The sequence below is a fragment of the Lynx rufus genome, unplaced genomic scaffold (assembly GCF_022079265.1).
Source record: "Lynx rufus isolate CCGP_SWC_20201006 ecotype Redwood Valley unplaced genomic scaffold, mLynRuf1.p SCAF_31, whole genome shotgun sequence".
In the NCBI taxonomy this organism is placed as follows: domain Eukaryota; kingdom Metazoa; phylum Chordata; class Mammalia; order Carnivora; family Felidae; genus Lynx; species Lynx rufus.
The window spans coordinates 4,519,578-4,542,531 of NW_025814847.1; the positions used below are offsets into that span (position 1 = coordinate 4,519,578).

The following is a 22,954-nucleotide window of genomic DNA, read 5'->3' on the forward strand; positions in this document are numbered from 1 at the left end:
ATTTGCAAATTCATACTGCTAACTTTCAGCAAGAGTGACTGCGGATACAAAGTTGAATACAAAAGTCCTGCTGTAAAGCCAAGCTCGGCTGTGCCCGTATGCAGACAGAACAAGGAGACTGCAGTGCTGTGTGATGTTCAGTGCTAGAAGTTTCCAAACATCTCAAATTCTTCCCCTCATCTCCGTTTCTTATTGCCACTGACTTATTTCAAGCCTTCAGCATTTTTTCCCCTAGGTTATTTCAGAAGCCTCTATAAGGGGCCCTATACTCTCTCAGGCCAATTCTTTTCCCACAGTCTGCCAGAGTTACCTTCCTAAGATTCAAATGCAACATGTCCTTCAAACCTCTCCATCTTCTGTAGGGAAGGTTACCTGTAAGCTCCTTAAAATGACCTACCAGGCCCTGCAAAATTTGGACCTAATTTCTTTTTTTTTTTTTTTTTTTTTTTCAACGTTTATTTATTTTTGGGACAGAGAGAGACAGAGCATGAACGGGGGAGGGTCAGAGAGAGAGGGAGACACAGAATCGGAAACAGGCTCCAGGCTCTGAGCCATCAGCCCAGAGCCCGACGCAGGGCTCGAACTCACGGACCGCGAGATCGTGACCTGGCTGAAGTCGGACGCTTAACCGACTGCGCCACCCAGGCGCCCCATGGACCTAATTTCAATAGCCTCTCTTCTGATAGTCCCTCTCTTGAAAGCCAGGACTCTGATCATGCTGAAAGGCTTTGTTCTACCTTGTCTCCAGCCCTCTGCAAATACTTTCTCTGCCCGGTATCCTTTTCCAATTCACTTTCCAAGTGTTGCCTCACATAGTATCTCCTCTAGGAAACCTAGAAACACACTTCCAAGTCTCCTTTCCCCAACTAGATCTAATCCAGGGCTTTCTTTCTTTTTTTAAAGTTTATTTATTTATTTTGAGAGAGAGAGAGAGAGAACAACTGGGGAAGGGGCAGAGAGGGAGAGACAGTATCCCAAGCAGCCTCCACATTATCAGTGCAGAGCCTGACTTGGGGCTCAAAGTCACCAACTGTGGGATCATGACCTCAGGTGAAGAGTCTGATACTTAACCAACTGAGCCACCCAGGCGCCTCTAGTCCAGAGCCTTCTTACAGTGTTCATGGCAGCTCTTGTCACAAGGCTGCCATTATTCGTTTACAGGTCTTTCTCTCCCATTAGACTGTGGGGTTCCAAAGAACAGGAGCCTTGCGCCTGGCACACACCGTGGATACTCAGTAAATGCTTGCTGAATGAACGCATGATCCGGAAAGGTGTTCGTGGAAGAGGAAGGGAATTTTCCCCTCTTTCCTTCCAACCCCTTCATTACCCTTACTCTTCTATTTTAGGGAACCTTTCCTAAACCATTTCTGGCTAACCGATCTAATCTCCATCTAACTACCTTCCATCCCAGCTCCCCTCTGATATGTCCTGAATTAATATAATTACTCTCAGGTTATTTTTTCTTTTTCCTTTCTATGTCTCAGTTCCTTCCATCATGCCTCTAACTCGGTCCAGTTTGTCTCAAGGTCTCCTCCTTCCTCTTCTCCCCCCCCCCCACCCCTTTTCCAACTCAGTTCATTTACACTTCCCATGTATTATGTGTGAGTTCGGAACATACAGTTCTCGAGTGTCTTCCCCTCTTTCAGCACCTGATTCTCCATCCCTCCTTTTCTCAAACCCTTCCTCCACGGCCTTACCTCCTGACCCACAGGTGCGTACCTTTCGCTCAGGACAAAAGGGGGCCGCCCCTCCTTGCGGCGGCTAGGTAACTGGGCTGTTTTAAGAACTGGATATTTACTGGCCATGCCGGACAATCAGACCTCACCACCACGCCTCAAAAGCTGTGTGGAGGGGCGACACTCGTAAACGACAACTTCCAGGTCCCTTTTAAACCTCCAAACCTCACAATGTAAGCCGCAGAAGTGTCATGAAGACGGCGCAAGACAGAGGAACGAGCTGAGCAGAAAGGCCGCGCGGCGGGACTGAGCGCGCCCGGCCGACCCCGCGCCCCGCCGCGGGCGCGCTGGAACCCCCGCGCCCCCGCACCCCCGGCGCTCCTATCGCCGCGCCCGCCAGCTACGCGAGGACGCGGCGGCGTGCGCGCCCTGGGGGCGGGGCCCGGGGCAGCTGGGCGGGGGCGCGGGACGTGCGTACGTGCGTGCGTGCGTGCGCGCTCGCGGTGGCGGCGGCGGATCGGAGAGGCCAGAGCCGGAGACCGAGCTGGGATCGGGCCCCGGGCGGGGGCGGTGCGAGCGGCGCCGAGCGGACCCTGGGGGCGGGGACGGAGCCGGGGCGGGCGGGACTGGAGCGGAGCCCGGGAACGAGGCGGGAGGTCCCAGGGTCTCGGGTCGGGGGGGTGGAGCCGCACTTCGTCGCCGCGGGGGTGCCGGGACTCCGGCCGCAGTGCCGCCGCCATCACGGACTTCCTGTGGGACAAGCGCACGGGCCTCGCCGCCAGAACGGTGAGCGCGCGGGCTGGCGGGCCGCGGGGCCGCGCGGAAAGATGGCGACCGCGGGGCGGGCGGGGGTAGCCTTGGGCTGGGGGCACGGCGGCGGGGCGAGAGGAGAGGAGGAGGGTAGGGACCTGCAAAGCGGCGGAGGTGAGGGGTAGGGAGCAGAGGTGGGAGATGAGCGTGCCTTGGACGGACCCGGGCGGACCCGGGAGGACCTCCAGCAAACTTGGGAGGGGCCCGAGTAGGGGAAGGGGTGATGGAGCAGGGAGGGGAGCGGTTCCCGAGAGGAGAAAGAGCAGAATATCAAAGTTGGAGCGGGGCTGGAGATGAGGAGGACCCGCCGTGTCACTGGGAGGGCATGGAAGGAGTTTGACTCCAAGAGTTCGTTCTGGATTTTCTGAGCGAGAAAGGGGGAAAGGTTTATAAGTTGGGAAAGGTAAACTGCAGGTGCTTCTGGTGGGGAGGGGCGTGAGAAACTTTGGTGGCAGTGTGCCGTGTGCCGAGAGGATGTTTGTGCGGCTGTGCTGAACAAGCTTGGGTTACCCTGTGGCGGGGGGTGAAATCTGCAGCTTGCATCTTTGCCACAGGCCTTCTAGACCAGGACCGAGTCCGATATCACCCTCCTCGATTTGAGGAGGTTGGGAAGTAGAAAGCTCAGAATGAGAGCCAGATGTTGGAATCATTAAGCCTTTCCACACCTAACCCCCCCCCCCCCGCCGCCCCCAAGACTTCAGTCCCTGGGCCTGTTGAATTTTATTTTGCTGTCATATTTTTATCTTTCTGGATTGTGACAGTGATTTCTCTCTTGGTTTCTTTCCTTTAAGGAAGAAAAGCGTTTGTGCACCATGCCATTCCGATTCCAATAACTAACTGGAAGGAGGCCAGCTTTTAGCCAAGCAGTGCTGATACTAATTAAAAACCAGTTATTCTCTATTTCCTTAGCAGGAGGGGAGGGGCAAATGGAAATCAGACTGCAGCTTGGGGCCTTCTGTATTAAAAACTTTTGAGGGGAGTTTGGCCCGTGGTGATAGCCAGTGAGAGTTGACTAAGGCAGTTCAAGAGGTCAGACCCAAATCCCTGGAGCCTGCCTATATTTGGTGTATGCCACCGCATGTAGAAACCAGGTATGCTGGATTGCTGCCCACAGGACACAGAATGGTCTAGTTGGGGAGGTAGAGATACACTCTTCATTGTAAAACGTGTATTGTGATAGCGTATGCTAAAATGTTACCCCGGTGGTTGTAAGGAAGTCGCATGGAGTCGATGGAGCTTAGACTCCGGCCAGGGGTGAACCGTGGCAGTGTGCATCAATTACACAGTCTCACCTGGAATGAGCTGTGGCCCCGACCCGAAGACTTTACGGAGCCAAGTTTGAGGAAAGTCCATAGAGCAATGAGAGGAAAGGGCTGGGGGCGCGGGGCAGGCTCCTAGAGTTTTCTAGTGGAGTTGTCAAGTGATACGTACTCCCATCAAAGAGGAATCGTGAGCACAAGGAAGTTGTGGGAGGTGAAAAGAGGTGGGAGTGGCAGCAGAAAGCAGCTTCGCGCCCCTGGGGCAGCCAGTGCTTGGAGGGGAGCTCCGAAAACTCCGAGCCTGTCTCCACTATTTCTCTTTCTCCTTTTCTTCCAGATGCCTCATCCCCGAAGGTACCATTCCTCAGAGCGAGGCAGCCGGGGGAGTTACCACGAACACTATCGGAGCCGGAAGCATAAGAGACGAAGAAGCCGCTCCTGGTCAAGTAGCAGTGACCGGACCCGGCGGCGCCGGCGGGAAGACAGCTACCACGTCCGTTCCCGGAGGTGAGGCTTCAGGGGGAAAAACCCCTCCTCGGGGTCGCTCACTCATTTATTTATTCAGCAGAGATTTATTGGTTAGATGCTGAGCGCTTGGGGTAAGGGGCCACTCAGGACTGTTACCAGAATGAGCCATTTGCACTGTGGTGTTAAGAGTGCTATCATAGAGGAAGGGCGTGGTAAGGGGCTGAGGAAGCATCTAGCAGTTTGGTTGGATTGGGGCAGGATGTGTAATTCAAGAACCAGGGTGAAGTGTCTCGGGCGAAGGGAGAGGAAGTGTAAAAGGGTAGGGTCTAGAGATAGCTAAGGACATAACAGACAAGACAAAGTGAGGTCTGCGTGTTCAGCGTGGGAGGGGTGGGTTAAGGATAGTTTGGAGCAGAATTGGATGTCAGTCAGGAACGACTGAGGAAAGAAGTGGCTCTTTGTTCCACCTGTTATGTCCCTAGTGGCAGGCGGGGGGCGGGGGAGGCCCCCAGAGGGAGCGGTTCTGCCTGTGTCCCTTCGGGGGTCTTGGTGGCATGCAGGTGTGGGGATCCTCGTCTGCTCTTAATGATTTCGCTCCTCTGGTCCTTGGTCCTCAGAATGGCCCCATGAGTGTCTGAGAGCAGTTCTTCCAGCATCGTTCTTTGTCCTTGTTGAGGGAGGACCTCGTCCTGTCGTGGGGCAAGGAGTGTGGCCTGAACAGATGCACCTAATGGGTGTCTGTTGTCCAACAGCAGCTACGATGACCGTTCATCGGACCGGCGGGTGTACGACCGGCGATACTGTGGCAGCTACAGGCGCAACGATTACAGCCGGGACCGGGGAGAAGCGTGCTACGACCCGGACTACCGGCACTCCTATGAGTACCGTCGGGAGGACAGCAGTTACCGCAGCCAGCGCGGCAGCCGGAGGAAGCACAGGCGGCGGAGGCGGCGCAGCCGGACGTTCAGCCGCTCGTCTTCGGTGAGTGCTCGCCCAGGCCCTTCCTCTCCCCACTCCTCTCCGGCCCTCTAGGACCCTGGTAAGTGAGGAGCACCCTTGTTTTTAGCTGAGCACTGGGGCAGGAACACTGAGGTGGGCACTGAGTCTCTGCTCTCTCGGAAGCTCTCCAGCTCTCGGAGGGCCCTGGAATCTGCTTTGGAGGTGGACGGGCACGGAGCATTTGTACCCCGGTGCCTTCCTCGGCATGCTGGGCCTGTTGTGTTGGGGACAGCTCCTCTGTCCCAGACGCCTCCACTCTGTAGTGGAGACCTTGCCTGTGAATTGCCTTTCTCCCCCAAGCTCTGGGCTCCACGGCCCCTCAGTAGGTGGGCTCGGGTGGGGGCAAAGGGAGATCGGTGCCTGCCTGGAAGGGCATTGTGTGGAGCATGGGGTTGCGGGTGACACTGGCAACGACACCACTTCTCTGCTCTGCCCGTTCCTCTCCCTGTTCCCGTTTTGGGTTTGGGGACTTGGGATTATGCGCCGCTCTCTCTTCTCACCCCGATCCGCCTTACTGCATCTGACGTGTTCCCTTCCACTGTCCCCCATCATCGTCTGTCCCCCCTGGCTGGGCGCCTGTGACCGGTGACCCCTCCACCACCCACCCCGCCTCCCTCCGGCCCCCGCTCCGACACCTGGCTTGCTCCGACCCCCCCCGCCCCCCGACAGCAGCACAGCAGCCGGAGAGCCAAGAGTGTAGAGGACGACGCTGAGGGCCACCTCATCTACCACGTCGGGGACTGGCTACAAGAGCGATGTACAAGCCAAATCGTAACAATCCTATAGCCTGTAATGGTCCCATAGCCATCCTAACGTCCCGAGCCAACCCAAGTCACAGCCTCTTGCCTTTCCTCAGTGGTGTTGTTTATCTGGGTGGTTTGAGTTGCTGTTGAGAATTGACCTCTGCTGTCCACTCCCAGCTCTCATGGCCCCTGGGTTAAAGGTGGTGGGAATCACACAGGGGTGTTCTTCCCCTGTGACCATCTGTTATCTGTTCCCCCTTCCTTCATCTCACCCCAGGTTGCTGTACCCTTTTTTCTTCCAACTCAGCTCATTCCCCACCTTCTCTCCCTCCCTCTCCCCGACCCTGCTCTGTTTCATTTCAGATGAAATTGTCAGCACGTTGGGAGAGGGGACCTTCGGCCGGGTTGTCCAGTGTGTCGACCATCGCAGGTAACTATAGCCCCTCCCTGCTCCGTACTCCTAGGCGTGGCGAGGTGCTGAGGGTCAGTCTGGGGGTGTTTTTGCTGATTGGCCAAAGGTAGGATTTCTTAATCCCCGGACAGCCCCGTTCATTTTGAGATGTTCTTGATGACCCAGCAAAAACCTCTTCTGGCCACCACAGGGGTGGGGCTCGAGTCGCCCTGAAGATCATTAAGAACGTGGAAAAGTATAAGGAAGCAGCTCGACTTGAAATCAACGTCCTGGAGAAGATCAACGAGAAGGACCCTGACAATAAGAAGTAAGCAGCAGAGGGGTGTGTGGGGGTCTGAGAGGCTCCACTCCTGTACAGGAGAACCCAAACCCTCCCGGCCTGGGTTAGGCAGGCAGGGGAGTCCTGGGCCTTCTCATCCATTCATCTTTTCGTCATCATCTTAGATTAGTAGGACATTAGGGCAGGAAGAGAGGGTGTGTGACATTGTCTAGTCTGTTCCCCTTGTTGTCAGGGCACTTAGATTGCTCTGCACTTTGGCTCCAGCCAGGGTGGCCTCTGTAGAGCTCTGCCCTGGAAATGGCCCTGAGACTGAGAATCAACGTTTTCCGTGAAAAATCACTTGAGCTTTTTGATATCTAGAACCGTGTTGCCGAGGCGACAGACATTTACGTGTAATATTTGTGTCCACGCGCCTTTTGTAAGCCAACGTGGAAGAAGGGCATTAAGGAGACGGCCAGTAGAAACACGGGGCCCACTGGCAGCCGATGGTGAATGGATCTCAGGAGTGGGAGCCGGGGTCAGGGTTTAGGAATGACAGTTTGACAGTTCAGGGTCCACACCGGAGACCGGCACCAACAGCTCTTCAGCAAATGGAGTCTTTTTTAACTATTTAAAATGATGCAGGAAAATGGTGTGAACCTTGGGTGTGCCAGAAAGGCCGTTCGCTGGCCGAACTGAATTTGTTGGTCATACTGCCCGGCAGGTTTTCACCCACGGATGTGGACTCAGCTGCCCTGCAGCCCCTCCTTGTTGGAAGGGTGGTGGGCAGATAGGAGCTCATCAGACCTCCCCCTTCCCTCATCTCTTCTCAGCCTCTGTGTCCAGATGTTTGACTGGTTTGACTACCATGGCCACATGTGTATCTCCTTTGAGCTCCTGGGCCTTAGCACCTTCGATTTCCTCAAAGACAACAACTACCTGCCCTACCCCATCCACCAAGTGCGCCACATGGCCTTCCAGCTGTGCCAGGCCGTCAAGTGTGAGTGGGGCGGGCCGAGATGGACTCTGGGGCAGCCCCTCCCTCTGTTGGGCCTCTTCTGTGTCAGTGAGCAGTGGTGAAGCCCCTAAACCGTCAGCTCGATTGTCTGCAGTTCTTTCATTCACTGTCGTGTTGACACCTCCTTAACTCCTTGAGCAGTGTTCTCACCGTCATCGATTGGTCTTCCTCCACATCCAGCCTAGCAGGAGCTGGAAGAGAAAGCCTTTGAAATCAAAGCATTGATCGGATTACTTCTTTTTTCCTTCATTTCCCTTTCTTGGGAAAGTAGAAGTCAGGTTGCAAGCACAAAGAGACAAAAAGTCTGCCCTAGCTAGAGGCTTACGTTTGTCTGAGCTGAGATGCTCTCTGTTTCCACCAGAGCAGGTGCGGCCAGGGACTAAGGCAAACAAGGGGCCAGATGGGGGGTCCAGACACAAGTACATGGTTCCCCTTGGGTCTTCCTGACTATGCAGTTTCCCAGAGTTGAATTCACGGAACGTCAGCTAGGCACGCACATCAAGGAACAGAACTGCAATGCGTAGCAAACTCTTTGTACGTCAGTTGAGAATCATGTTTGTTCTCTGATGCTGATAAGCATTGTGCTTCTTAGACCAGGCATTTCATTTGGAAGTAGGGCAGAAAGCAGCCTAGTGATTCTGGATCTGCCTCCTCACCAGCTTTGAGCCAGGTGACCAAGCTTGGGGTCACTGGTGCCAGTTAGCCCTGGCCACCTGGAACAACCCTGACCTGGTCTTCTCCCCTGCAGTCCTCCATGATAACAAGCTGACACATACGGACCTCAAGCCTGAAAATATTCTGTTTGTGAATTCAGACTATGAACTCACCTACAACCTAGAGAAGGTAAGATGGACAGGCGGCCGGGCCTTAAAGCCCCTCTCTCCTCCCCTGTTCCTTTCTCCCATGTTCTCTCCCAGTATGGCTCTGACTAGGTAAGCCCGAATACCAAAATAGAGTGAAAGGGAGAGATTTAAGGGACGCTTGGGGGGCTCAGTCAGTTAAGTATCCAACTTTGGCTCAGGTCATGATCATGGTTCATGAGCTCGAGCCCCCGCGTCGGTCTGTGTGCTGACAGCTCGGAGCCTGGAGCCTGCTTCGGATTCTGTGTCTCCCTGTCTCTCTCTGTCAAACACAAATAAACATAAAAAAAAAATTTTTTTTTTAAGATTTAAGAAGATATAATTTGGAAGAGAACTTGGAAGGAGGAGCTCAGAGAACTTTCCAATAGAGAGCAAATGCTTTCAAGATACTTGGTTGGGACTTTTTTTCTCTGTAGGAAAGCTCAGTTCTGGACCTATTTTCAGAAGCACCGTAGTACCAGTGCGTGGGGAATGTCCGCATACGTAGGGACTTGTGTGCTCTCCCATGATCCCACTCCTAAGTTACCTGCAGGATACGGGGAAGCTGTAAAGCAGATTCTCCTTTGTGCATGGGAGCAAGCAGGGGGTGAAGTTGCTTTTTTTCAGGCTTGAAAGCACTCTAAAGAGTAGTGGTAGAATCTTGGTCTCAGGTGGCTGGGTCCATCCTCCTGCTCTGCTCCTAGAAACGAGATGAACGCAGCGTGAAGAGCACAGCTGTGCGGGTGGTGGACTTTGGTAGTGCCACCTTTGACCATGAACACCACAGTACCATCGTCTCCACTCGCCATTACCGAGCACCAGAGGTCATCCTCGGTAAGTGGGGGCGAGTAGGGGAAGGGACTCGTCCAAGGGTGGGCGGTGGGGAGGGTGGGGCCCCCTAAGCGCCGTCTAACACCTTGTTCCTCCCATTCCCACTAGAGTTGGGCTGGTCACAGCCTTGTGATGTGTGGAGCATAGGCTGCATCATCTTCGAGTACTATGTTGGCTTCACCCTGTTCCAGGTAAGCGGTGGAGTGTCTTATGTCCCCACTTGGCATTTTCCTGCCTGGGTTCCTTCTCTGCCAGGGACCTGTCTGCTCACTCCTCCCCTTTGCTAATCATCCCGGAAGCTGGTCCTCAGCAGCCCGTTTGCGGCACCGTGCTCAGTTCTGTCTTCGTTTCGCAGACGCATGACAACAGAGAGCATCTAGCCATGATGGAAAGGATCTTGGGTCCTATCCCTTCCCGGATGATCCGGAAGACAAGGTGAACCTTGAGTTGGGGGGAGCTTAACCCTTTTTCCTCTCTCTCCTCGAAATTGGTCGATTTCACAAATTTTCTTTTTTCTTTGACACCTTCCCTCCTCCCAGCTACTGTAAGATGGGGGAATAAGGGAAATGTCCCCCAACAAAAGGAACCTCCTGATTCCTCAACCTCCCCTTCCCCTCTAGGAAGCAGAAATACTTCTATCGGGGCCGCCTGGATTGGGATGAGAACACATCAGCAGGGCGCTACGTGCGAGAAAACTGCAAACCACTGCGGGTGAGCCAGGCTGGGGATACCTTGCGCCCACTGGCCAGAGGGCATTTCCTTCTTCAGGTGGTTTGCCCCTGGAATGCACTTCACAAGAGAGGGTTAGGAAAGAAGGGGGAAAACTGAAATGCCCCTTTGGGTATCGTAGAGATACGAGGGAGTGGTTTTGTGGAGGGAAGGAGGTTAGATAGCCATGGATTTCTTGAGCCAACCAGAGATCACAGTAATGTCCTGGGTTCTGTAGGTCAGACAGAAAAGAATAAACCACCTTTGAAGAGCTTACATTTTAACGAGGAGCTAAAGAAGATTCATGACGTTGACAAGGATATACAAGCAGAAAGAACCTTCAGAGAGTATGAAGGAGTAATTGTGCTAGTGGGAGGGAGTTGAGCAGTAGTATCCGCAGCGCTCGTAAGGTCGTGTTCCCAATAGCATTCATAACGGCAGAGGCTTGGTCCTCTGAGGTTGAAAGTTAGGGCCTTGAAGAAAAAGGGCAGGAACTGTAAGGCGTCGTGCCTCACCTTTTCCCTGCCCTCCACCACCAGCGGTATCTGACCTCCGAGGCAGAGGAACACCACCAGCTCTTCGATCTGATTGAAAGCATGCTAGAGTATGAACCTGCTAAGCGGCTGACCTTGGGTGAAGCCCTTCAGCATCCTTTCTTCGCCCGCCTTCGGGCTGAGCCACCCAACACCAAGTTGTGGGACTCCAGTCGGGATATCAGTCGGTGACGATCAGGCCCTGGGCCCCCCTGCGTGTCCTGCAGCAGTGGGTGTCCAGTCCAGGACACTGGTGCTTTTTTATATAAGAGAACAGAGCCGGAGCCAGCTCCTTCCTCCTGGCTCCCTGTATACCTGTGAATATGTGAAATAGTGTAAATACGGAAGAACTTGTACCTACTGCTTCGTCCCCAGCCTTGTACAGAATGCTGTTCCTTCCCACACTCTTCCCGCCGTCACCTGCCCCCTCGCTGTTGAGCTGGACAGGGCAGGATGAGGTGACCGGGTGGCATCTATCCCATGTTTTATAAGGAATTTTGTACAGTCTTTGTGAAATAAAAATGACGTGCTTCATGCGACCCCCACCCCTGGAGTTCGAGGTCTGGGACGCTGGGCTGGAGGGATGAGAAGACCGGCCACCCTTCTGAGTTTGTGGACCCAGGGGGTCCATCCTCCCCCTGCACCGTCCCGAGCCCGGCCGCTGGCTCGTCCGGTGTGTCGCGAGAGGGTTGCGGTGGCCGGGGAGTTCCTGTGGGCCAGTCGGGGGCACTCGTCTGAGTGCTGGGGGGGGGGGGGGGGGGGGGGCGGGGCGGGCAGGGGCCCGGGCCAGCCGGACTCCGGTTGCGGAAGCGTGCGTGCGCAGGGCCTGCGGCGGCTCCAGCCGGTTGGCGGGCCCGCCCTCCGACGCGAGGCCCGCCGGGACGTGTAGTTCGTTGCGGGGCGGGGCCGCGGCGTCACGTGGGGCGCTTCCGTCCTCGCCCGTAGCGGAGGCGCAGGCGCAGCCGGCCGCCGCTGCGGGGATCCTCGGGACCCTTCCGGTCTCCGCGGCCAATCCGTGCACGGCGGAGCGGGCGGACCGACGGGAGCGGAGGGAGCTCCGGGAGCCGCCGCCGCCGCCGCCGCCGCGCAGGGGCGTGGAGGGCAGGGGCGGCCCAGGCCGCAGTTGCAAACATGGCTCAGAGCAGAGACGGCGGAAACCCCTTCGCCGGGCCCGGCGAGCTTGACAACCCCTTTCAGGTGACGCCGGCCTTGTTTCGGTAGCTCGGCCGACTCCTCTCGCTTCTGGACGGGCTAACTTGTTGTATTCCCATTCCTGACATTTGTGCCGGGGGAGGGCCGCCACGTGGGGGTGACGGTGACTCCAGACCAGTGAGCACGCGGGGGGCGGGCCGTGCCCCTGTAAGGAGCTGGTGCTAACAGAGCGCGGTGAAGGGTTTGGGGCAAATGTTGGGGCAACGGCGTGGCCTCCAACGAGCCACAGGCATTAGGAGAGGCCCCCGTCAGTTCCCCCAGAGGCACCAGAGGCACCAGGCGCCCGCTGAGCCGCAGCTCTCTGCCCGCAGGACCCAGCTGTGATCCAGCACCGACCCAGCCCGCAGTATGCCACCCTTGACGTCTACAACCCTTTTGAGACCCGGGAGGTGAGGTTCTGGAGAGCATAGGATGACAAGGAAGGGGAGGGTGTGCCAGTAAGCTCACTCTGTCGGGATACAGGGGACTTTTCTGCATGCAAAGGAAGGGACACTGTGATCTTAACTCCCTGAGAGAGGCCGGTCTGCCCTGGGCTGCCTAATCCTTCTGGAGACACCAGAGTCAATGATCCCGTTGGAGCTCTCAGTGGTAGTCCTGGCGGGGGGTGGGGGATGGCTGGAGACTGACAGGGCCTGAACCAAGGCTGTGTTTGGGGAGGCTTCTTTGAACAAAATAAATTATGGGACTGGTTGGAGTTGAGTAAACGAGTTATGCTTAGGTGTGCCTCCAGAAGGCAAGCAGTGAGGGCTGGACCTGTTGTTCCACTGGAGTAGAAAGTGCCGAGACTTTAAAAGAGAAAGAGGGGCGCCTGGGTGGCTCAGTCGGTTAAGCCTCCGGGTTTGGCTCAGGTCACGATCTCACGGTCGGTGAGTTCAAGCCCCACGTCGGGCTCTGTGCTGACAGCACAGAACCTGGAGCCTGCTTTGGATTCTGTGTCTCCCTCTCTTTCTCTGCCCCTTCTCCCCCCCTCCCCCACCACCCCTGTCCTCCACGCTTTCTCTCTCAAAATGAATAAACATTAAAAAAAATAATAATAAAATAAGAGCCAAGAGCTTTAAAAAGTGGAGGGGGTGGGTTCGGTGGATGAGTGTCTTGAGTCCCGGCTAAGGAATTGGATGTGAGGGGTGGTGAGGGCTGACCGATTTGGCTCTCTGTGGGGGAGGGGGCGGGGAAGGGGACCCAGATGCAGAGGTAGACAGTCTCCGGATACCTGCGTCGGGAGGGATTAGGTGATCCCTAAGGCCTTTTCCAAAACCAACAGCCCCCACCAGCGTATGAGCCTCCGGCCGCGGCCCCGTTGCCTCCCGCCTCGGCTCCCTCGTTGCAGTCCTCCAGAAAGCTCAGCCCTACAGAACCCAAAAACTATGGTTCCTACGGCACCCAGGTAAGCAGCAGGTGCGAGTGGGGGTGGGCTGTGGGGGCCAGACCTGGGCCCAGGGCTCACATCTCTCCCCCCTCGCCCCGCACACACTGGGCAGGCCTCAGCTGCAGCAGCCACAGCCGAGCTGCTAAAGAAGCAGGAGGAGCTGAACCGGAAGGCCGAGGAGTTGGATCGGAGGGAGCGGGAGTTGCAGCACGCCGCCCTGGGGGGCGCAGCCGGTAAGCGGTCCGTGGGCGGGGCGTGTTCCACACTTTTAAGGAGCAAAACGAATGTGAGCGAGTGGGCTCCGGAGCCACAGTGCTGACTTTGAATTTGGGCACTAATTGAATTTGGGTACTCCCTGCCTATGAGCGCTTAGGTAAGTTACTTAATCTTGAGTGCCTCAGTTTTCTTACTTTTTTTCCTAACATTTGTTTATTATTGAGAGACAGAGACAGAGCATGAGCAGGGGAGGGGCCGAGAGATGCGGAGACACAGAATGTGGAGCAGGCTTCAGGCCCCGAGCTGTCAGCACAGAGTCCGGCGCAGGGCTCGAACCCACAAACTGTGAGATCACGACCTGAGCCGAAGTCAGACACTCAACCGACTGAGCCACCCAAGTGCCCCTCAGTTTTCTTACTTTTTGAAAAAATACTTACTTATTTAAGTGATCTCTACACCCAGCATGGGGCTTGAACTCACGACCCTGAGATCAAGAGTCACACACTCTTACGGCTGAGCCAGCGGGTGCCCCTGTTTCCTTGTTTGTAAAACAAAGATAACCTAACGTTTGTGCTTGTTGGACAGGACTGTTGTGAGAGGGAAACAAGGCCATCCATGCAAAGTGCTTGACAGTCCTTCGAAGTCGCAAATAATAGAAAACACTGTCAGCCTTGTTTTTGCCACTCTCTTCTGTCTCCTCGGACCCTGAACTGGAGATGGAAGAGAGGACCTGGGGTGGAAGGGAGGATGGTGATTCCTTTGTTGGTCTTTGCCTCATTTCTGGGGTCTTCCCACTCTCTCTGTGCCTTACAGCTCGACAGAACAATTGGCCCCCTCTACCTTCTTTTTGCCCAGTCCAGCCCTGCTTTTTCCAGGACATCTCCATGGAGATCCCCCAAGAATTTCAGAAGACCGTATCCACCATGTACTACCTCTGGATGTGTGAGTAGTGACAAGCCTTTTCTGGAGGAAGAGTGCTGGTAGTACCTTTACGTCTTTCCTGCCCCAGTGCCCACTCTCCGAGAACTCAGCATTTCATCTCTGCTCGACTTTTGAGGGGTTTTTTTGATGTTTATTTTTGAGAGAGAGTGTGAGCAGGTGAGGGGCAGAGAGAGAGAGAGAGAGGGAGACACGGAATGCGAAGCAGCTCCAGGTTCTGAGCTGTCAGCACAGAGCCTGATGCAAGGCTCGAACCCATGAAAGGTGAGATCATGACCTGAGCTGAAGTCATACGCTCAAGCCGACTGAGCCACCCAAGTGCCTCTCAACTTCTGAGTTTAAGGCTAATTTCACCAGGAGTTTTCCTGGGTGACTCCTTTTGTAGTATCTAGAAGCTGTTCTCCAGCCTCCTAGCAAAAGTGTGTTCTTGTCTTCCCCCGCCTCTTGTTCCGGTGCGTAAACATTTTCTGAGTCCTTTAAATGTCTTTGCAAAGAGACCTGTCTCCCCTGTTGAGTTGAGGATTTGGTGAAGGCAGGAGTCCCTTTCCTTACTCTGCCGTATTTGCCGAGGAGGGCGTGGGGGGCCCCTACGGGAAGGGGGGCTCTCGTTGCCATCCGGGCTCACCATCCTGCACCTCCGTCCCTCAGGCAGCACGCTGGCTCTTCTTCTGAATTTTCTTGCCTGCCTGGCCAGCTTCTGCGTGGAGACCAGCAATGGCTCGGGCTTTGGGCTCTCTATCCTCTGGGCCCTCCTTTTCACACCCTGCTCCTTTGTGTGCTGGTACCGGCCCATGTATAAGGCCTTCCGGTAAGCTGAGGCCAGGGGTGGTGGAGAACCTTAGATGGGCCCCACGTCTGCTGCTCCTGCCCTAACTCTTCTCCCACCCTCCCCATTTTTTCTGTCCCGCAGGAGCGACAGTTCATTCAATTTCTTCGTTTTCTTCTTCATTTTCTTCGTCCAGGATGTGCTCTTTGTCCTGCAGGCCATTGGCATCCCAGGTTGGGGGTTCAGGTCCGTGAAGCTGCCATCCACCCTCTCCCTTTCCCTCATTCCGCCAGACCAAGTCAGCCCTGGGTACTGGGGTAGGGGTTGTTCAGGAGGAGGAGGTGTGGTGTTTTACGCTTGGGAGGTGCTAGCTTCACGAGAGAGATAGGACCTACTTCCAGGATAGAGAGCCCAGTCAGAATTCTAGACAGGCATAGGTTTGGGGGAGGAAAGGTGCATGTGGCCAACCTGAGACGGCTTCCTGGGGGAAGCATGCGTAAGCACTTTTGAAGAGGGGACGGAGACCCCCTCAACAGAAAGGCCTGTTTGGAGCGAGGATGTCTGGAAAGGCTTGGAGAGCCCGCAGCCAGTCGTTCAGAAGCTGGAAGTGAACTTTGAAGAGAGTGGATGTAGTTTGGGATCCTGGTACTTGGAGAGCCCCCAGGCTGACAGGGGAGCGACCCCTGGTGGGATGGGTGGGAATAGGGCACGTTTGCTCCCTAACCAGCCAAGAAACGGGGAGGACTGAGGCCCTGCCGGGAGTGGCCCCTCTTCACCGCCGCCCCCTTCCCCTCCTGGCAGTGGCTGGATCTCCGCTCTGGTGGTGCTGAAGGCCAACCCGGCGGTGGCCGTGCTCATGCTGCTGGTCGCCCTGTTCTTCACTGGCATCGCTGTACTGGGGATTGTGATGCTGAAGCGGGTGAGAGGCTGTGTTCGAGGTGGGGAGGTGGGCGGGAAGAGTGAGATCATGGGCCCCGAGGGGCCTGGGAGGGGCGGTCATTCTGGAGGAAGTCGGGAGGGCCTGGCTGACCGGAGGCTTCTCTGCTAATGGACCTCTGGGGGGAGGGGGGGTGGGGGGTGTGCGTGTGTGTGTGTGTGTGTGTGTGTGTGTGTGTTTTGGGAGCGAGCCAAGGACGAATAGCTAGAGCGGCAGCGAGTGCTGGTGGTGCTGTCGCGCACGGTAATGACCGCGCCATGTACTTGCAGATCCACTCCTTGTACCGCCGCACAGGTGCCAGCTTTCAGAAGGCCCAGCAAGAGTTTGCCGCTGGGGTCTTCTCCAACCCTGCGGTGCGAACCGCAGCTGCCAACGCAGCCGCCGGGGCTGCCGAAAATGCCTTCCGAGCCCCCTGACGCCCGTCGGGGCTGCCCTGGCCCTGCCGCTCGGGGGAGCTCACTTAGCCCCCCTCCCTGAGGTCTCTGGGACTCGGTGAGGCGCGCTGCTCGAGGCCTTCTTTCTAGTGCCCCCCGCTCCCACGGCCGTGACTGCTGACCCTGACTTCGGGATGCGGGGAGCCCACTGTGACCCAGTCTCCGCTTGCCCCGCCACCCCCCAATTAGGCCACACTACTGCCAGCTCTTACACACCCCAACCCAGCGTCCCTCTGCTGTGCCAAGGCTGTTGCTTCGGTTATTTAAATAAAAAGAAAGTGGAACTGGAACTCAAATCCCCGTTTCCGGCGTCTTTATTGGGAACCAGGTCTTTGGGAGAGAAAGCGGAGTGCGGCGGCGGGGTCTGAGGCGGAAGCAGAGCGTGAGCTTCGAAGGGAAGGCCGGGCGCGGGCGGCTTCGCCACCGACGGCCAAGGCGCCGCCGCCCCTGCCGGGGGCCCGAGGGGCTGGGCGGGGCCGGCGCGGGCGCCCGTTCCCGGGGTGCCCCGCGCCGGCCCCGCCCCCGCGGGGCTCCCCCTCCCCGCCCCTGCGCGGGGCCTGCGGGCGGACGCCGACTCCCGGGGTGCACCGCGCAGGCTCCGCCCCGCCCCCGCCCCCACCCCCACCGCCCCCTCTGCGCGGGGCCTGCGGGCGGACGCCGACGCCCTGGTCGCACCGCGCAGTCCCGCCCCCGCCCCGCCCCGCCCCGCCCCGCCGCGGGGCAGGACCTGCTGCCGCCCGGGACTGGGGAGCGCAGCGAGTCGCGCGGGGGGAGCGGGGCGGGCGGCCGGGCAGCCGGCGGCGCCCCGGCCTCTCCCCGCCAGGCGGTCTCAGGCCCCTGGGACCCCTCCCCGCTTCTTCCCACCCTCCCCGTCCTGCCCCGCGTTCCCGACCGCCGCCTCTCCTCACGCCTGGACCTGCCCTTCTCGGCGCCCCCGTTCTCCAGGGAGATGCGATGAGCCGGCGCCCCCGCGTCCTCATCGCCGTCCCGGGCACGGTGCCCGTCCGGTGCCCGTGGTGGGGAGGGAGCCCCCCTCGACCCCTTCGTGACGCCCCTCCCTTGGGCCCCCGCCCAGCTGGAGGCCCTGGGCCATGCCCCAGGGGACCCATCCGGGAGGTCGGCTCTAGAGCGAGGAGGGTGGAGAAGAGAGAGGACGGGGCCTTGGGCGCCTCTGAGATGCTCCCAAGCGCCGGTGGAGCCCGAGTGAGGCGCAGGCAACCGCGCGGCAGGCATGATGCCCTCGCCCAGTGACTCCAGCCGCTCGCTGACCAGTCGACCCAGCACCCGGGGCCTTACCCACCTCCGCCTCCACCGACCCTGGCTGCAGGCCCTGCTCACGCTGGGGCTGGCTCAGGTGCTCCTGGGCATCCTGGTGGTCACCTTCAGCATGGTGGCCTCCTCCGTCACCACCACCGAGAGCGTCAAGAGGTCCTGCCCGTCTTGGGCTGGATTCTCGGTGAGTTGGGTGCACGGTGGTTGGGTGGGGTAGGCTCCTGGGGCCCCACCCCTCCACCCTAGCTGCCAGTCCAGGAGCTGGTCCCTCCTCCCTCCTCTGGGCTTCTGGTTTTCCTATAGAGCTGGGCGCACCCTGTGGTGAGGGGTCACTCGGGTGCCTCCCCCTGCCAGGCTGAGCCTGTACCCACTCTGTCCCCAGCTGGCGTTCTCCGGGGTAGTTGGCGTCGTGTCTTGGAAGCGGCCATTCACTCTAGTGGTAGGTGTTTAGGGTCTGGTGCCCACCGGGAGGCAGGTGCCCAGCACCCGAGGGGAGGCCCACAGACGCCCGGGAGAAGCGAACTGGTTGTGCAGTTTGTGCCTGCCAGGCATGAATGTCTGTGAAGGAGGGCCCCCCCCCCGTGGTAGAGGGTGCCCACCCGTGGTACAGGGCACCTCTGAGGGCCCCAGCCCTGAGTGTGCACCTGATTCCCCCAGGTCTCCTTCTTCTCCTTGCTTTCGGTGCTCTGTGTCATGCTCAGCATGGCTGGCTCTGTTCTCTCCTGTAAGAACGCTCAGCTGGCCCGAGACTTCCAAGACTGCTCCATGGTGAGACTGAGAAGGGAGGGTCAGAAAGAACTGGTTGGGGGAGGTATGCAGGACCCCTGGGTTTGTCCTGACTCAGGCTGCCTCACCCTCCCCACTCCCACTCAGGAAGGGAAGGTCTGTGTGTGCTGCCCCTCCATTCCCCTGCTTCGGCCCTGTCCAGAGTCGGGGCAGGAACTGAAAGTTGCCCCCAACTCCACCTGTGACGAAGCCCGAGGGGCCCTCAAGGTGAGCATGCGCACCCCACCTCAGCCGTTCCTTTCTCCCCCACCATCCTGGTTTTCACCTTTGCCTCACGGGCCCAGAACTCGGGGGATTTACCCTTCCCTGGGCCCCTCTCCCATCCGTCTTCCTCTTTCCTCCAGAACCTGCTCTTCAGCGTCTGCGGGCTCACCATCTGTGCCGCCGTCATCTGTACCCTCTCAGCTATTGTCTGCTGCATCCAAATCTTCTCCCTGGACCTCGTGCACACGGTGAGGGGGAGCTGGGGTCAAAGCCAAGCAGGTACGATGGGGGCAGGGGCGAATGTGCTGGGACCGGGCTCGAGGGGATGGGGGCTACGGCACTGGCTTCTGCGCGCTGGAGGCTGCAGGCCATTTATTAGGCACGTCTAGCATCTAGCGTAGCGGTGTCGAGGGCGTCCGAGGGAGGATGAGGGGGAGAAGGACGGGGAGTGGGGAAGTATGTGACCCAACAGTGAGAGTACAAGTTGGGCGGAGTCCAGAAGGAAGGTCCTGGTGGGGATGAGGATAAAGGGTCAGTGTCGAGGAGCAGAGGACAGGTGGCAGTTCTGGACAGAGATGGGGCCGTAGAGCCAGGACTTTCTAGACGTTAGAGGAAGAGCTGGTGCTGGCTGGGGGAGGGGCCGGAGCCCAGCTGCTGAGGGGGCAGGGCCAGGACGCCGTGGAGGGGTGCAGGAGCCTAGGGGCTGTGTTCCCAGAAATCGGCCTTGCTGACCTGCTTGCTCCCCAGCAGCTGGCCCCAGAGCGCTCAGCCTCAGGCCCCTTGGGGTCTCTGGGCTGTACGTCCTCGCCGCCAGCCCCTCTGCTACACACCATGCTGGACTTGGAGGAATTTGTACCGCCGGTGCCCCCCCCACCTTACTACCCCCCCGAGTATACCTGCAGCTCGGAAACAGACGCCCAGAGGTGAGGCCTGGCAGAGTCCTGCGGGGGTGGGGGGGGGGCAATGCAGCCACCTGGGTTGGCGGGGAGGGAGCTTTGTGGAGTAGGAGTGCTCTGCCAGGCTCCTTCCTCTGCCTCCCCCTCCCAGCATCACCTACAATGGCTCCATGGACAGCCCGGTGCCCTTGTACCCTACTGATTGTCCCCCTTCTTATGAGGCCGTCATGGGGCTACGAGGAGACAGCCAGGTGAGAGCGGGTCTCGGTGTGGCCTGGGGAGCTGGGACAGAGCCTGAAAAGCTCAGTGAGCTGTTGTGCCTGGACAAAGAAAACAGTAGTGCTCATGGTCTTTGTCACCCCGGCACGTCCAGGGTCATCTTTGATCTCTCCGTGGTAAGGTCGGGAGGGAGCAGGAAGTACCATTTCTATTTTAAAGATGTGGAAACTGAGGCCCACATAGCTGACCCGCACAAAGTGACAAAGCTGGACCGGAATCTGGGTGTCCGGAGCTCTGTCCCGCACACGGGGTGGCCAGATCGGCGTGCAGGGCTGGCCCCTCGACACTCGTGTTTTCCGCAGGCCACTCTGTTTGATCCACAGTTTCACGACGGCTCCTGCATCTGTGAGCGCGTGGCCTCCATCGTAGACGGTGAGCAAAAAGGGGGGAGGCGAGCACGGGCCGGGCGGCCTGGGACGGCCGAGCAAGCTGGGGCCCGCCGGGCGGCTCCGTGGAGCCCTGGACTCGAGCTGCCTCCTTGGAGGCGGAACCGTTGGCAGAGTGGCCCCTGATGGGCCGGTACCGCCCCGCGCCCCCTGCCGCCCACAGTGTCCATGGACAGCGGCTCTCTGGCGCTGTCCGCCATCGGTGACCTCCCCGGGGGCTCGAGCCCGTCGGAGGACTCGTGCCTGCTGGAGCTGCAGGGCTCCGTGCGCTCCGTCGACTACGTGCTCTTCCGCTCCATTCAGCGTAGCCGCGCCGGCTACTGCCTCAGCCTGGACTGCGGCCTGCGCGGCCCCTTCGAGGACAGCCCCCTGCCGCGGAGGCCCCCCAGGGCCGCCCGCTCCTACTCCTGCTCCGCCCCCGAGGCCCCGCCCCCTTTGGGGGCCCCCACGGCCGCCCGCAGCTGCCACCGGCTGGAAGGCTGGCCTCCCTGGGTGGGACCCTGCTTCCCCGAGCTGAGGCGGCGGGTCCCACGGGGCGGCGGCCGGCCGGGGGCGGCAGCGGCCCCCCCTCCCCGCGCCCCCACTCGCCGCTTCAGCGACAGCTCAGGTTCCCTCACCCCCCCGGGGCACCGGCCTCCGAATCCGGCTCCCCCGCCACCGCTGCTGCTGCCACGGTCCCACAGTGACCCGGGCATCACCACCTCCAGCGACACCGGTGAGCATCCACCCCCCCGCCCCCCCGCCCCCGTCCCCCACCCAGGGTTCAGGAGCAGGCGGGCGGTCAGGGGAGTCTGGGGCCAGTGATCCCGCCAGGATCTGGGACACCGTTGAGGTGCCAGAGGCGGAAAAAAGGGGGAGTTCGCTCCTGCCCGGGGCACTTCTGGAGTGTTCGCTTCCCGAAAACGCACCATCATAACTGAGTGGCTAAAAGAGAGGATTTCTGAAACCCGATTCCATGACTGGGCCGGAGTTAGTTACCCCTCCAGGCCTCAGCTCCCTACCCCCTCCCCTAGAGGTGTTCGGCAGCACAGCAGGCGCTCATCACTGCCCTCGGGGCTCCGGGAACTGAGGGGGTTGCGGCCACCAGCGAGACCACCTTAGTTCCTGTCCGGTGGGCAGGCTGCTGAGGACGGGGCTTGGGGGCTGGAGCTCTCTCCCCGAGGGTGGTGCGACCAGTGGGTGTGTCCACTGGGCACCTGCACCGTCTCCATCTCCTCCCCAGCTGACTTCAGGGACCTTTATACCAAAGTGCTCGAGGAAGAAGCTGCTTCCGTTTCCTCTGCAGATACAGGTCAGGCTGTGGTTGGTGCCCAGGGGCCAGGCGGTAGGGGAGTGCTGCCTGGCCCTATCTGTACCTCCCTTCCCATCTTCTCTCTCTTCTTCCCTCTCTCTCTCTCTCTCTCCAGGGCTCTGCTCTGAAGCCTGCCTCTTCCGTCTGGCCCGCTGCCCTTCTCCCAAGTTGCTACGTGCCCGCTCAGCCGAGAAACGGCGCCCTGTGCCCACCTTTCGAAAGGTCCCCCTGCCCTCGGGCCCTGCACCTGCCCACTCCCTGGGAGACCTGAAGAGCAGCTGGCCAGGCCGGGGCTTGGTCACTCGTTTCTTCCAGATGTCCAAGAAGGCCCCAGACCCCAGTGGCAATGGGGCCCATGGGCTTAAGCAGGTAGGAGTTAGGGGAGTCTGGGAAGATAACCCAGGAAAGCCTGGGGCTTCAGGCTGAACCACACTGATGGCCTCTCCTGCGTCCCCCTCTAGGTGCCCCACAGCCCGTGGGGCCGGCCAGGCCGAGAGAGCCTCCACCTTCGAAGCTGTGGCGACCTGAGCTCCGGCTCTTCCCTGCGGCGCCTTCTGTCTGCTCGCAGGCTGGAGCGTGCCACCCGCCCCCACAGCGTCAGCCTCAACGGGGGCAGCCGGGAGACAGGGCTCTGACCTGGGCTTCCTGCCACTGTGAACGGATCCGGGTGAATGCTGGGGCCGCAGGCCCCAGCTGGTTGGGACCAACAGCCCCCAGCGCCCCACGCACTGGCTGACACAAAAAGAAACCCGCCGAACACCCCCAGAAGTATCCCTTTGCCTCCTACCTCCGGGGGCTCCTGCTGCTTGGCTGTGCCCCTCTGGACCAGGGGAGCTGCTGTCCTGTGCTGCATGGGCATTCAGGCTGTGGGGGAGAGGCCCCCGCTTACAGCATTGGAAGAGGAGATAAAGTCCTATCCCCCAGCACGAAAGAGCTCTCTCTGATTTGACAGGGACACTATGGCCAGGGCAAAGGCGTGGCCCAGTGCTTAAGCACAGGGGGCTGTGTGCCTGTGTAATGGGGTGGTAAGGCATGAAGAGTCCAAAAAATCTGGGGGACTCTCAGCCCTGCCACCTCTAGCTGCATGACCTTGGGCGAGTTATTTAACCTCAATTGCCTGATCCATAGAACATTGTGAAGATGAATGTTTGTAAAGCTCTGAATACACGGAATAAGCCTTCAATAAATTTCAATTTTCCCCTTCTCTTCTGGATCATCTTGGTCACCACTGAAATTTGTTCTGGCATCCTTCATAGTTAAGAAAATTGCCTCAAGACATTTATTTCCAGCTATCTGTGTTTCTGCTCCTTTCCATAGCAAAACGTTTTCTCTCTTCCTGCCCTCCACTTCTTGAACACTCCAGTCAGGTCCCATCCCCACCCCTCCCCAGGCACTGCTCTCGAAAAAGTGTTCCG

General features: G+C 58.7%; 3 protein-coding genes and 1 long non-coding RNA gene across 10 annotated transcripts; 3 read left to right on the plus strand and 1 right to left on the minus strand.

The window, feature by feature from the left end:
* The first annotated feature begins 2,336 nt into the window (after positions 1-2,336).
* CLK2 (CDC like kinase 2) lies at positions 2,337-11,100 on the plus strand. 5 transcript variants are annotated; one of them, XM_047092901.1, is made up of 13 exons: positions 2,337-2,462; positions 4,083-4,252; positions 4,969-5,194; positions 5,882-5,969; positions 6,319-6,385; positions 6,558-6,674; positions 7,460-7,626; positions 8,393-8,487; positions 9,188-9,317; positions 9,423-9,505; positions 9,670-9,749; positions 9,935-10,025; positions 10,562-11,100. In XM_047092901.1, exons 2-13 carry the CDS (start codon positions 4,083-4,085, stop codon positions 10,745-10,747), a joined length of 1,500 nt encoding a protein of 499 aa, XP_046948857.1. In that variant the 5' UTR covers positions 2,337-2,462; the 3' UTR covers positions 10,748-11,100. The 5 variants fall into 5 exon arrangements, with proteins under 5 accessions (XP_046948857.1, XP_046948858.1, XP_046948855.1 ...); XM_047092902.1 differs by having other exon boundaries at positions 5,885-5,969; XM_047092899.1 differs by having other exon boundaries at positions 2,338-2,462; positions 4,966-5,194.
* Positions 11,101-11,533: 433 nt separating this feature from the next.
* On the plus strand, positions 11,534-16,721 carry SCAMP3 (secretory carrier membrane protein 3). The gene is made up of 9 exons (XM_047092964.1): positions 11,534-11,752; positions 12,079-12,156; positions 13,029-13,151; positions 13,246-13,366; positions 14,163-14,291; positions 14,937-15,096; positions 15,199-15,300; positions 15,856-15,973; positions 16,261-16,721. Exons 1-9 carry the CDS (start codon positions 11,687-11,689, stop codon positions 16,405-16,407), a joined length of 1,044 nt encoding a protein of 347 aa, XP_046948920.1. The 5' UTR covers positions 11,534-11,686; the 3' UTR covers positions 16,408-16,721.
* Positions 16,722-17,187: 466 nt separating this feature from the next.
* Positions 17,188-22,752, plus strand: ENTREP3 (endosomal transmembrane epsin interactor 3). 3 transcript variants are annotated; one of them, XM_047092908.1, is made up of 12 exons: positions 17,188-17,881; positions 18,080-18,136; positions 18,355-18,465; positions 18,571-18,690; positions 18,828-18,935; positions 19,435-19,610; positions 19,735-19,834; positions 20,165-20,234; positions 20,412-20,963; positions 21,471-21,539; positions 21,655-21,908; positions 22,001-22,752. In XM_047092908.1, the coding sequence occupies exons 1-12, from the start codon at positions 17,657-17,659 to the stop codon at positions 22,172-22,174; spliced, it is 2,016 nt and encodes a 671-aa protein (XP_046948864.1). In that variant the 5' UTR covers positions 17,188-17,656; the 3' UTR covers positions 22,175-22,752. The 3 variants fall into 3 exon arrangements, with proteins under 3 accessions (XP_046948864.1, XP_046948866.1, XP_046948865.1); XM_047092910.1 differs by having other exon boundaries at positions 20,186-20,234; XM_047092909.1 differs by having other exon boundaries at positions 19,438-19,610.
* On the minus strand, positions 17,652-18,837 carry LOC124521794 (uncharacterized). The gene is made up of 3 exons (XR_006964604.1): positions 18,749-18,837; positions 18,342-18,471; positions 17,652-18,238 (listed from the first exon to the last, which is right to left on the minus strand). It is a non-coding gene; the product is annotated as an uncharacterized LOC124521794 (long non-coding RNA).
* Positions 22,753-22,954: the final 202 nt, after the last annotated feature.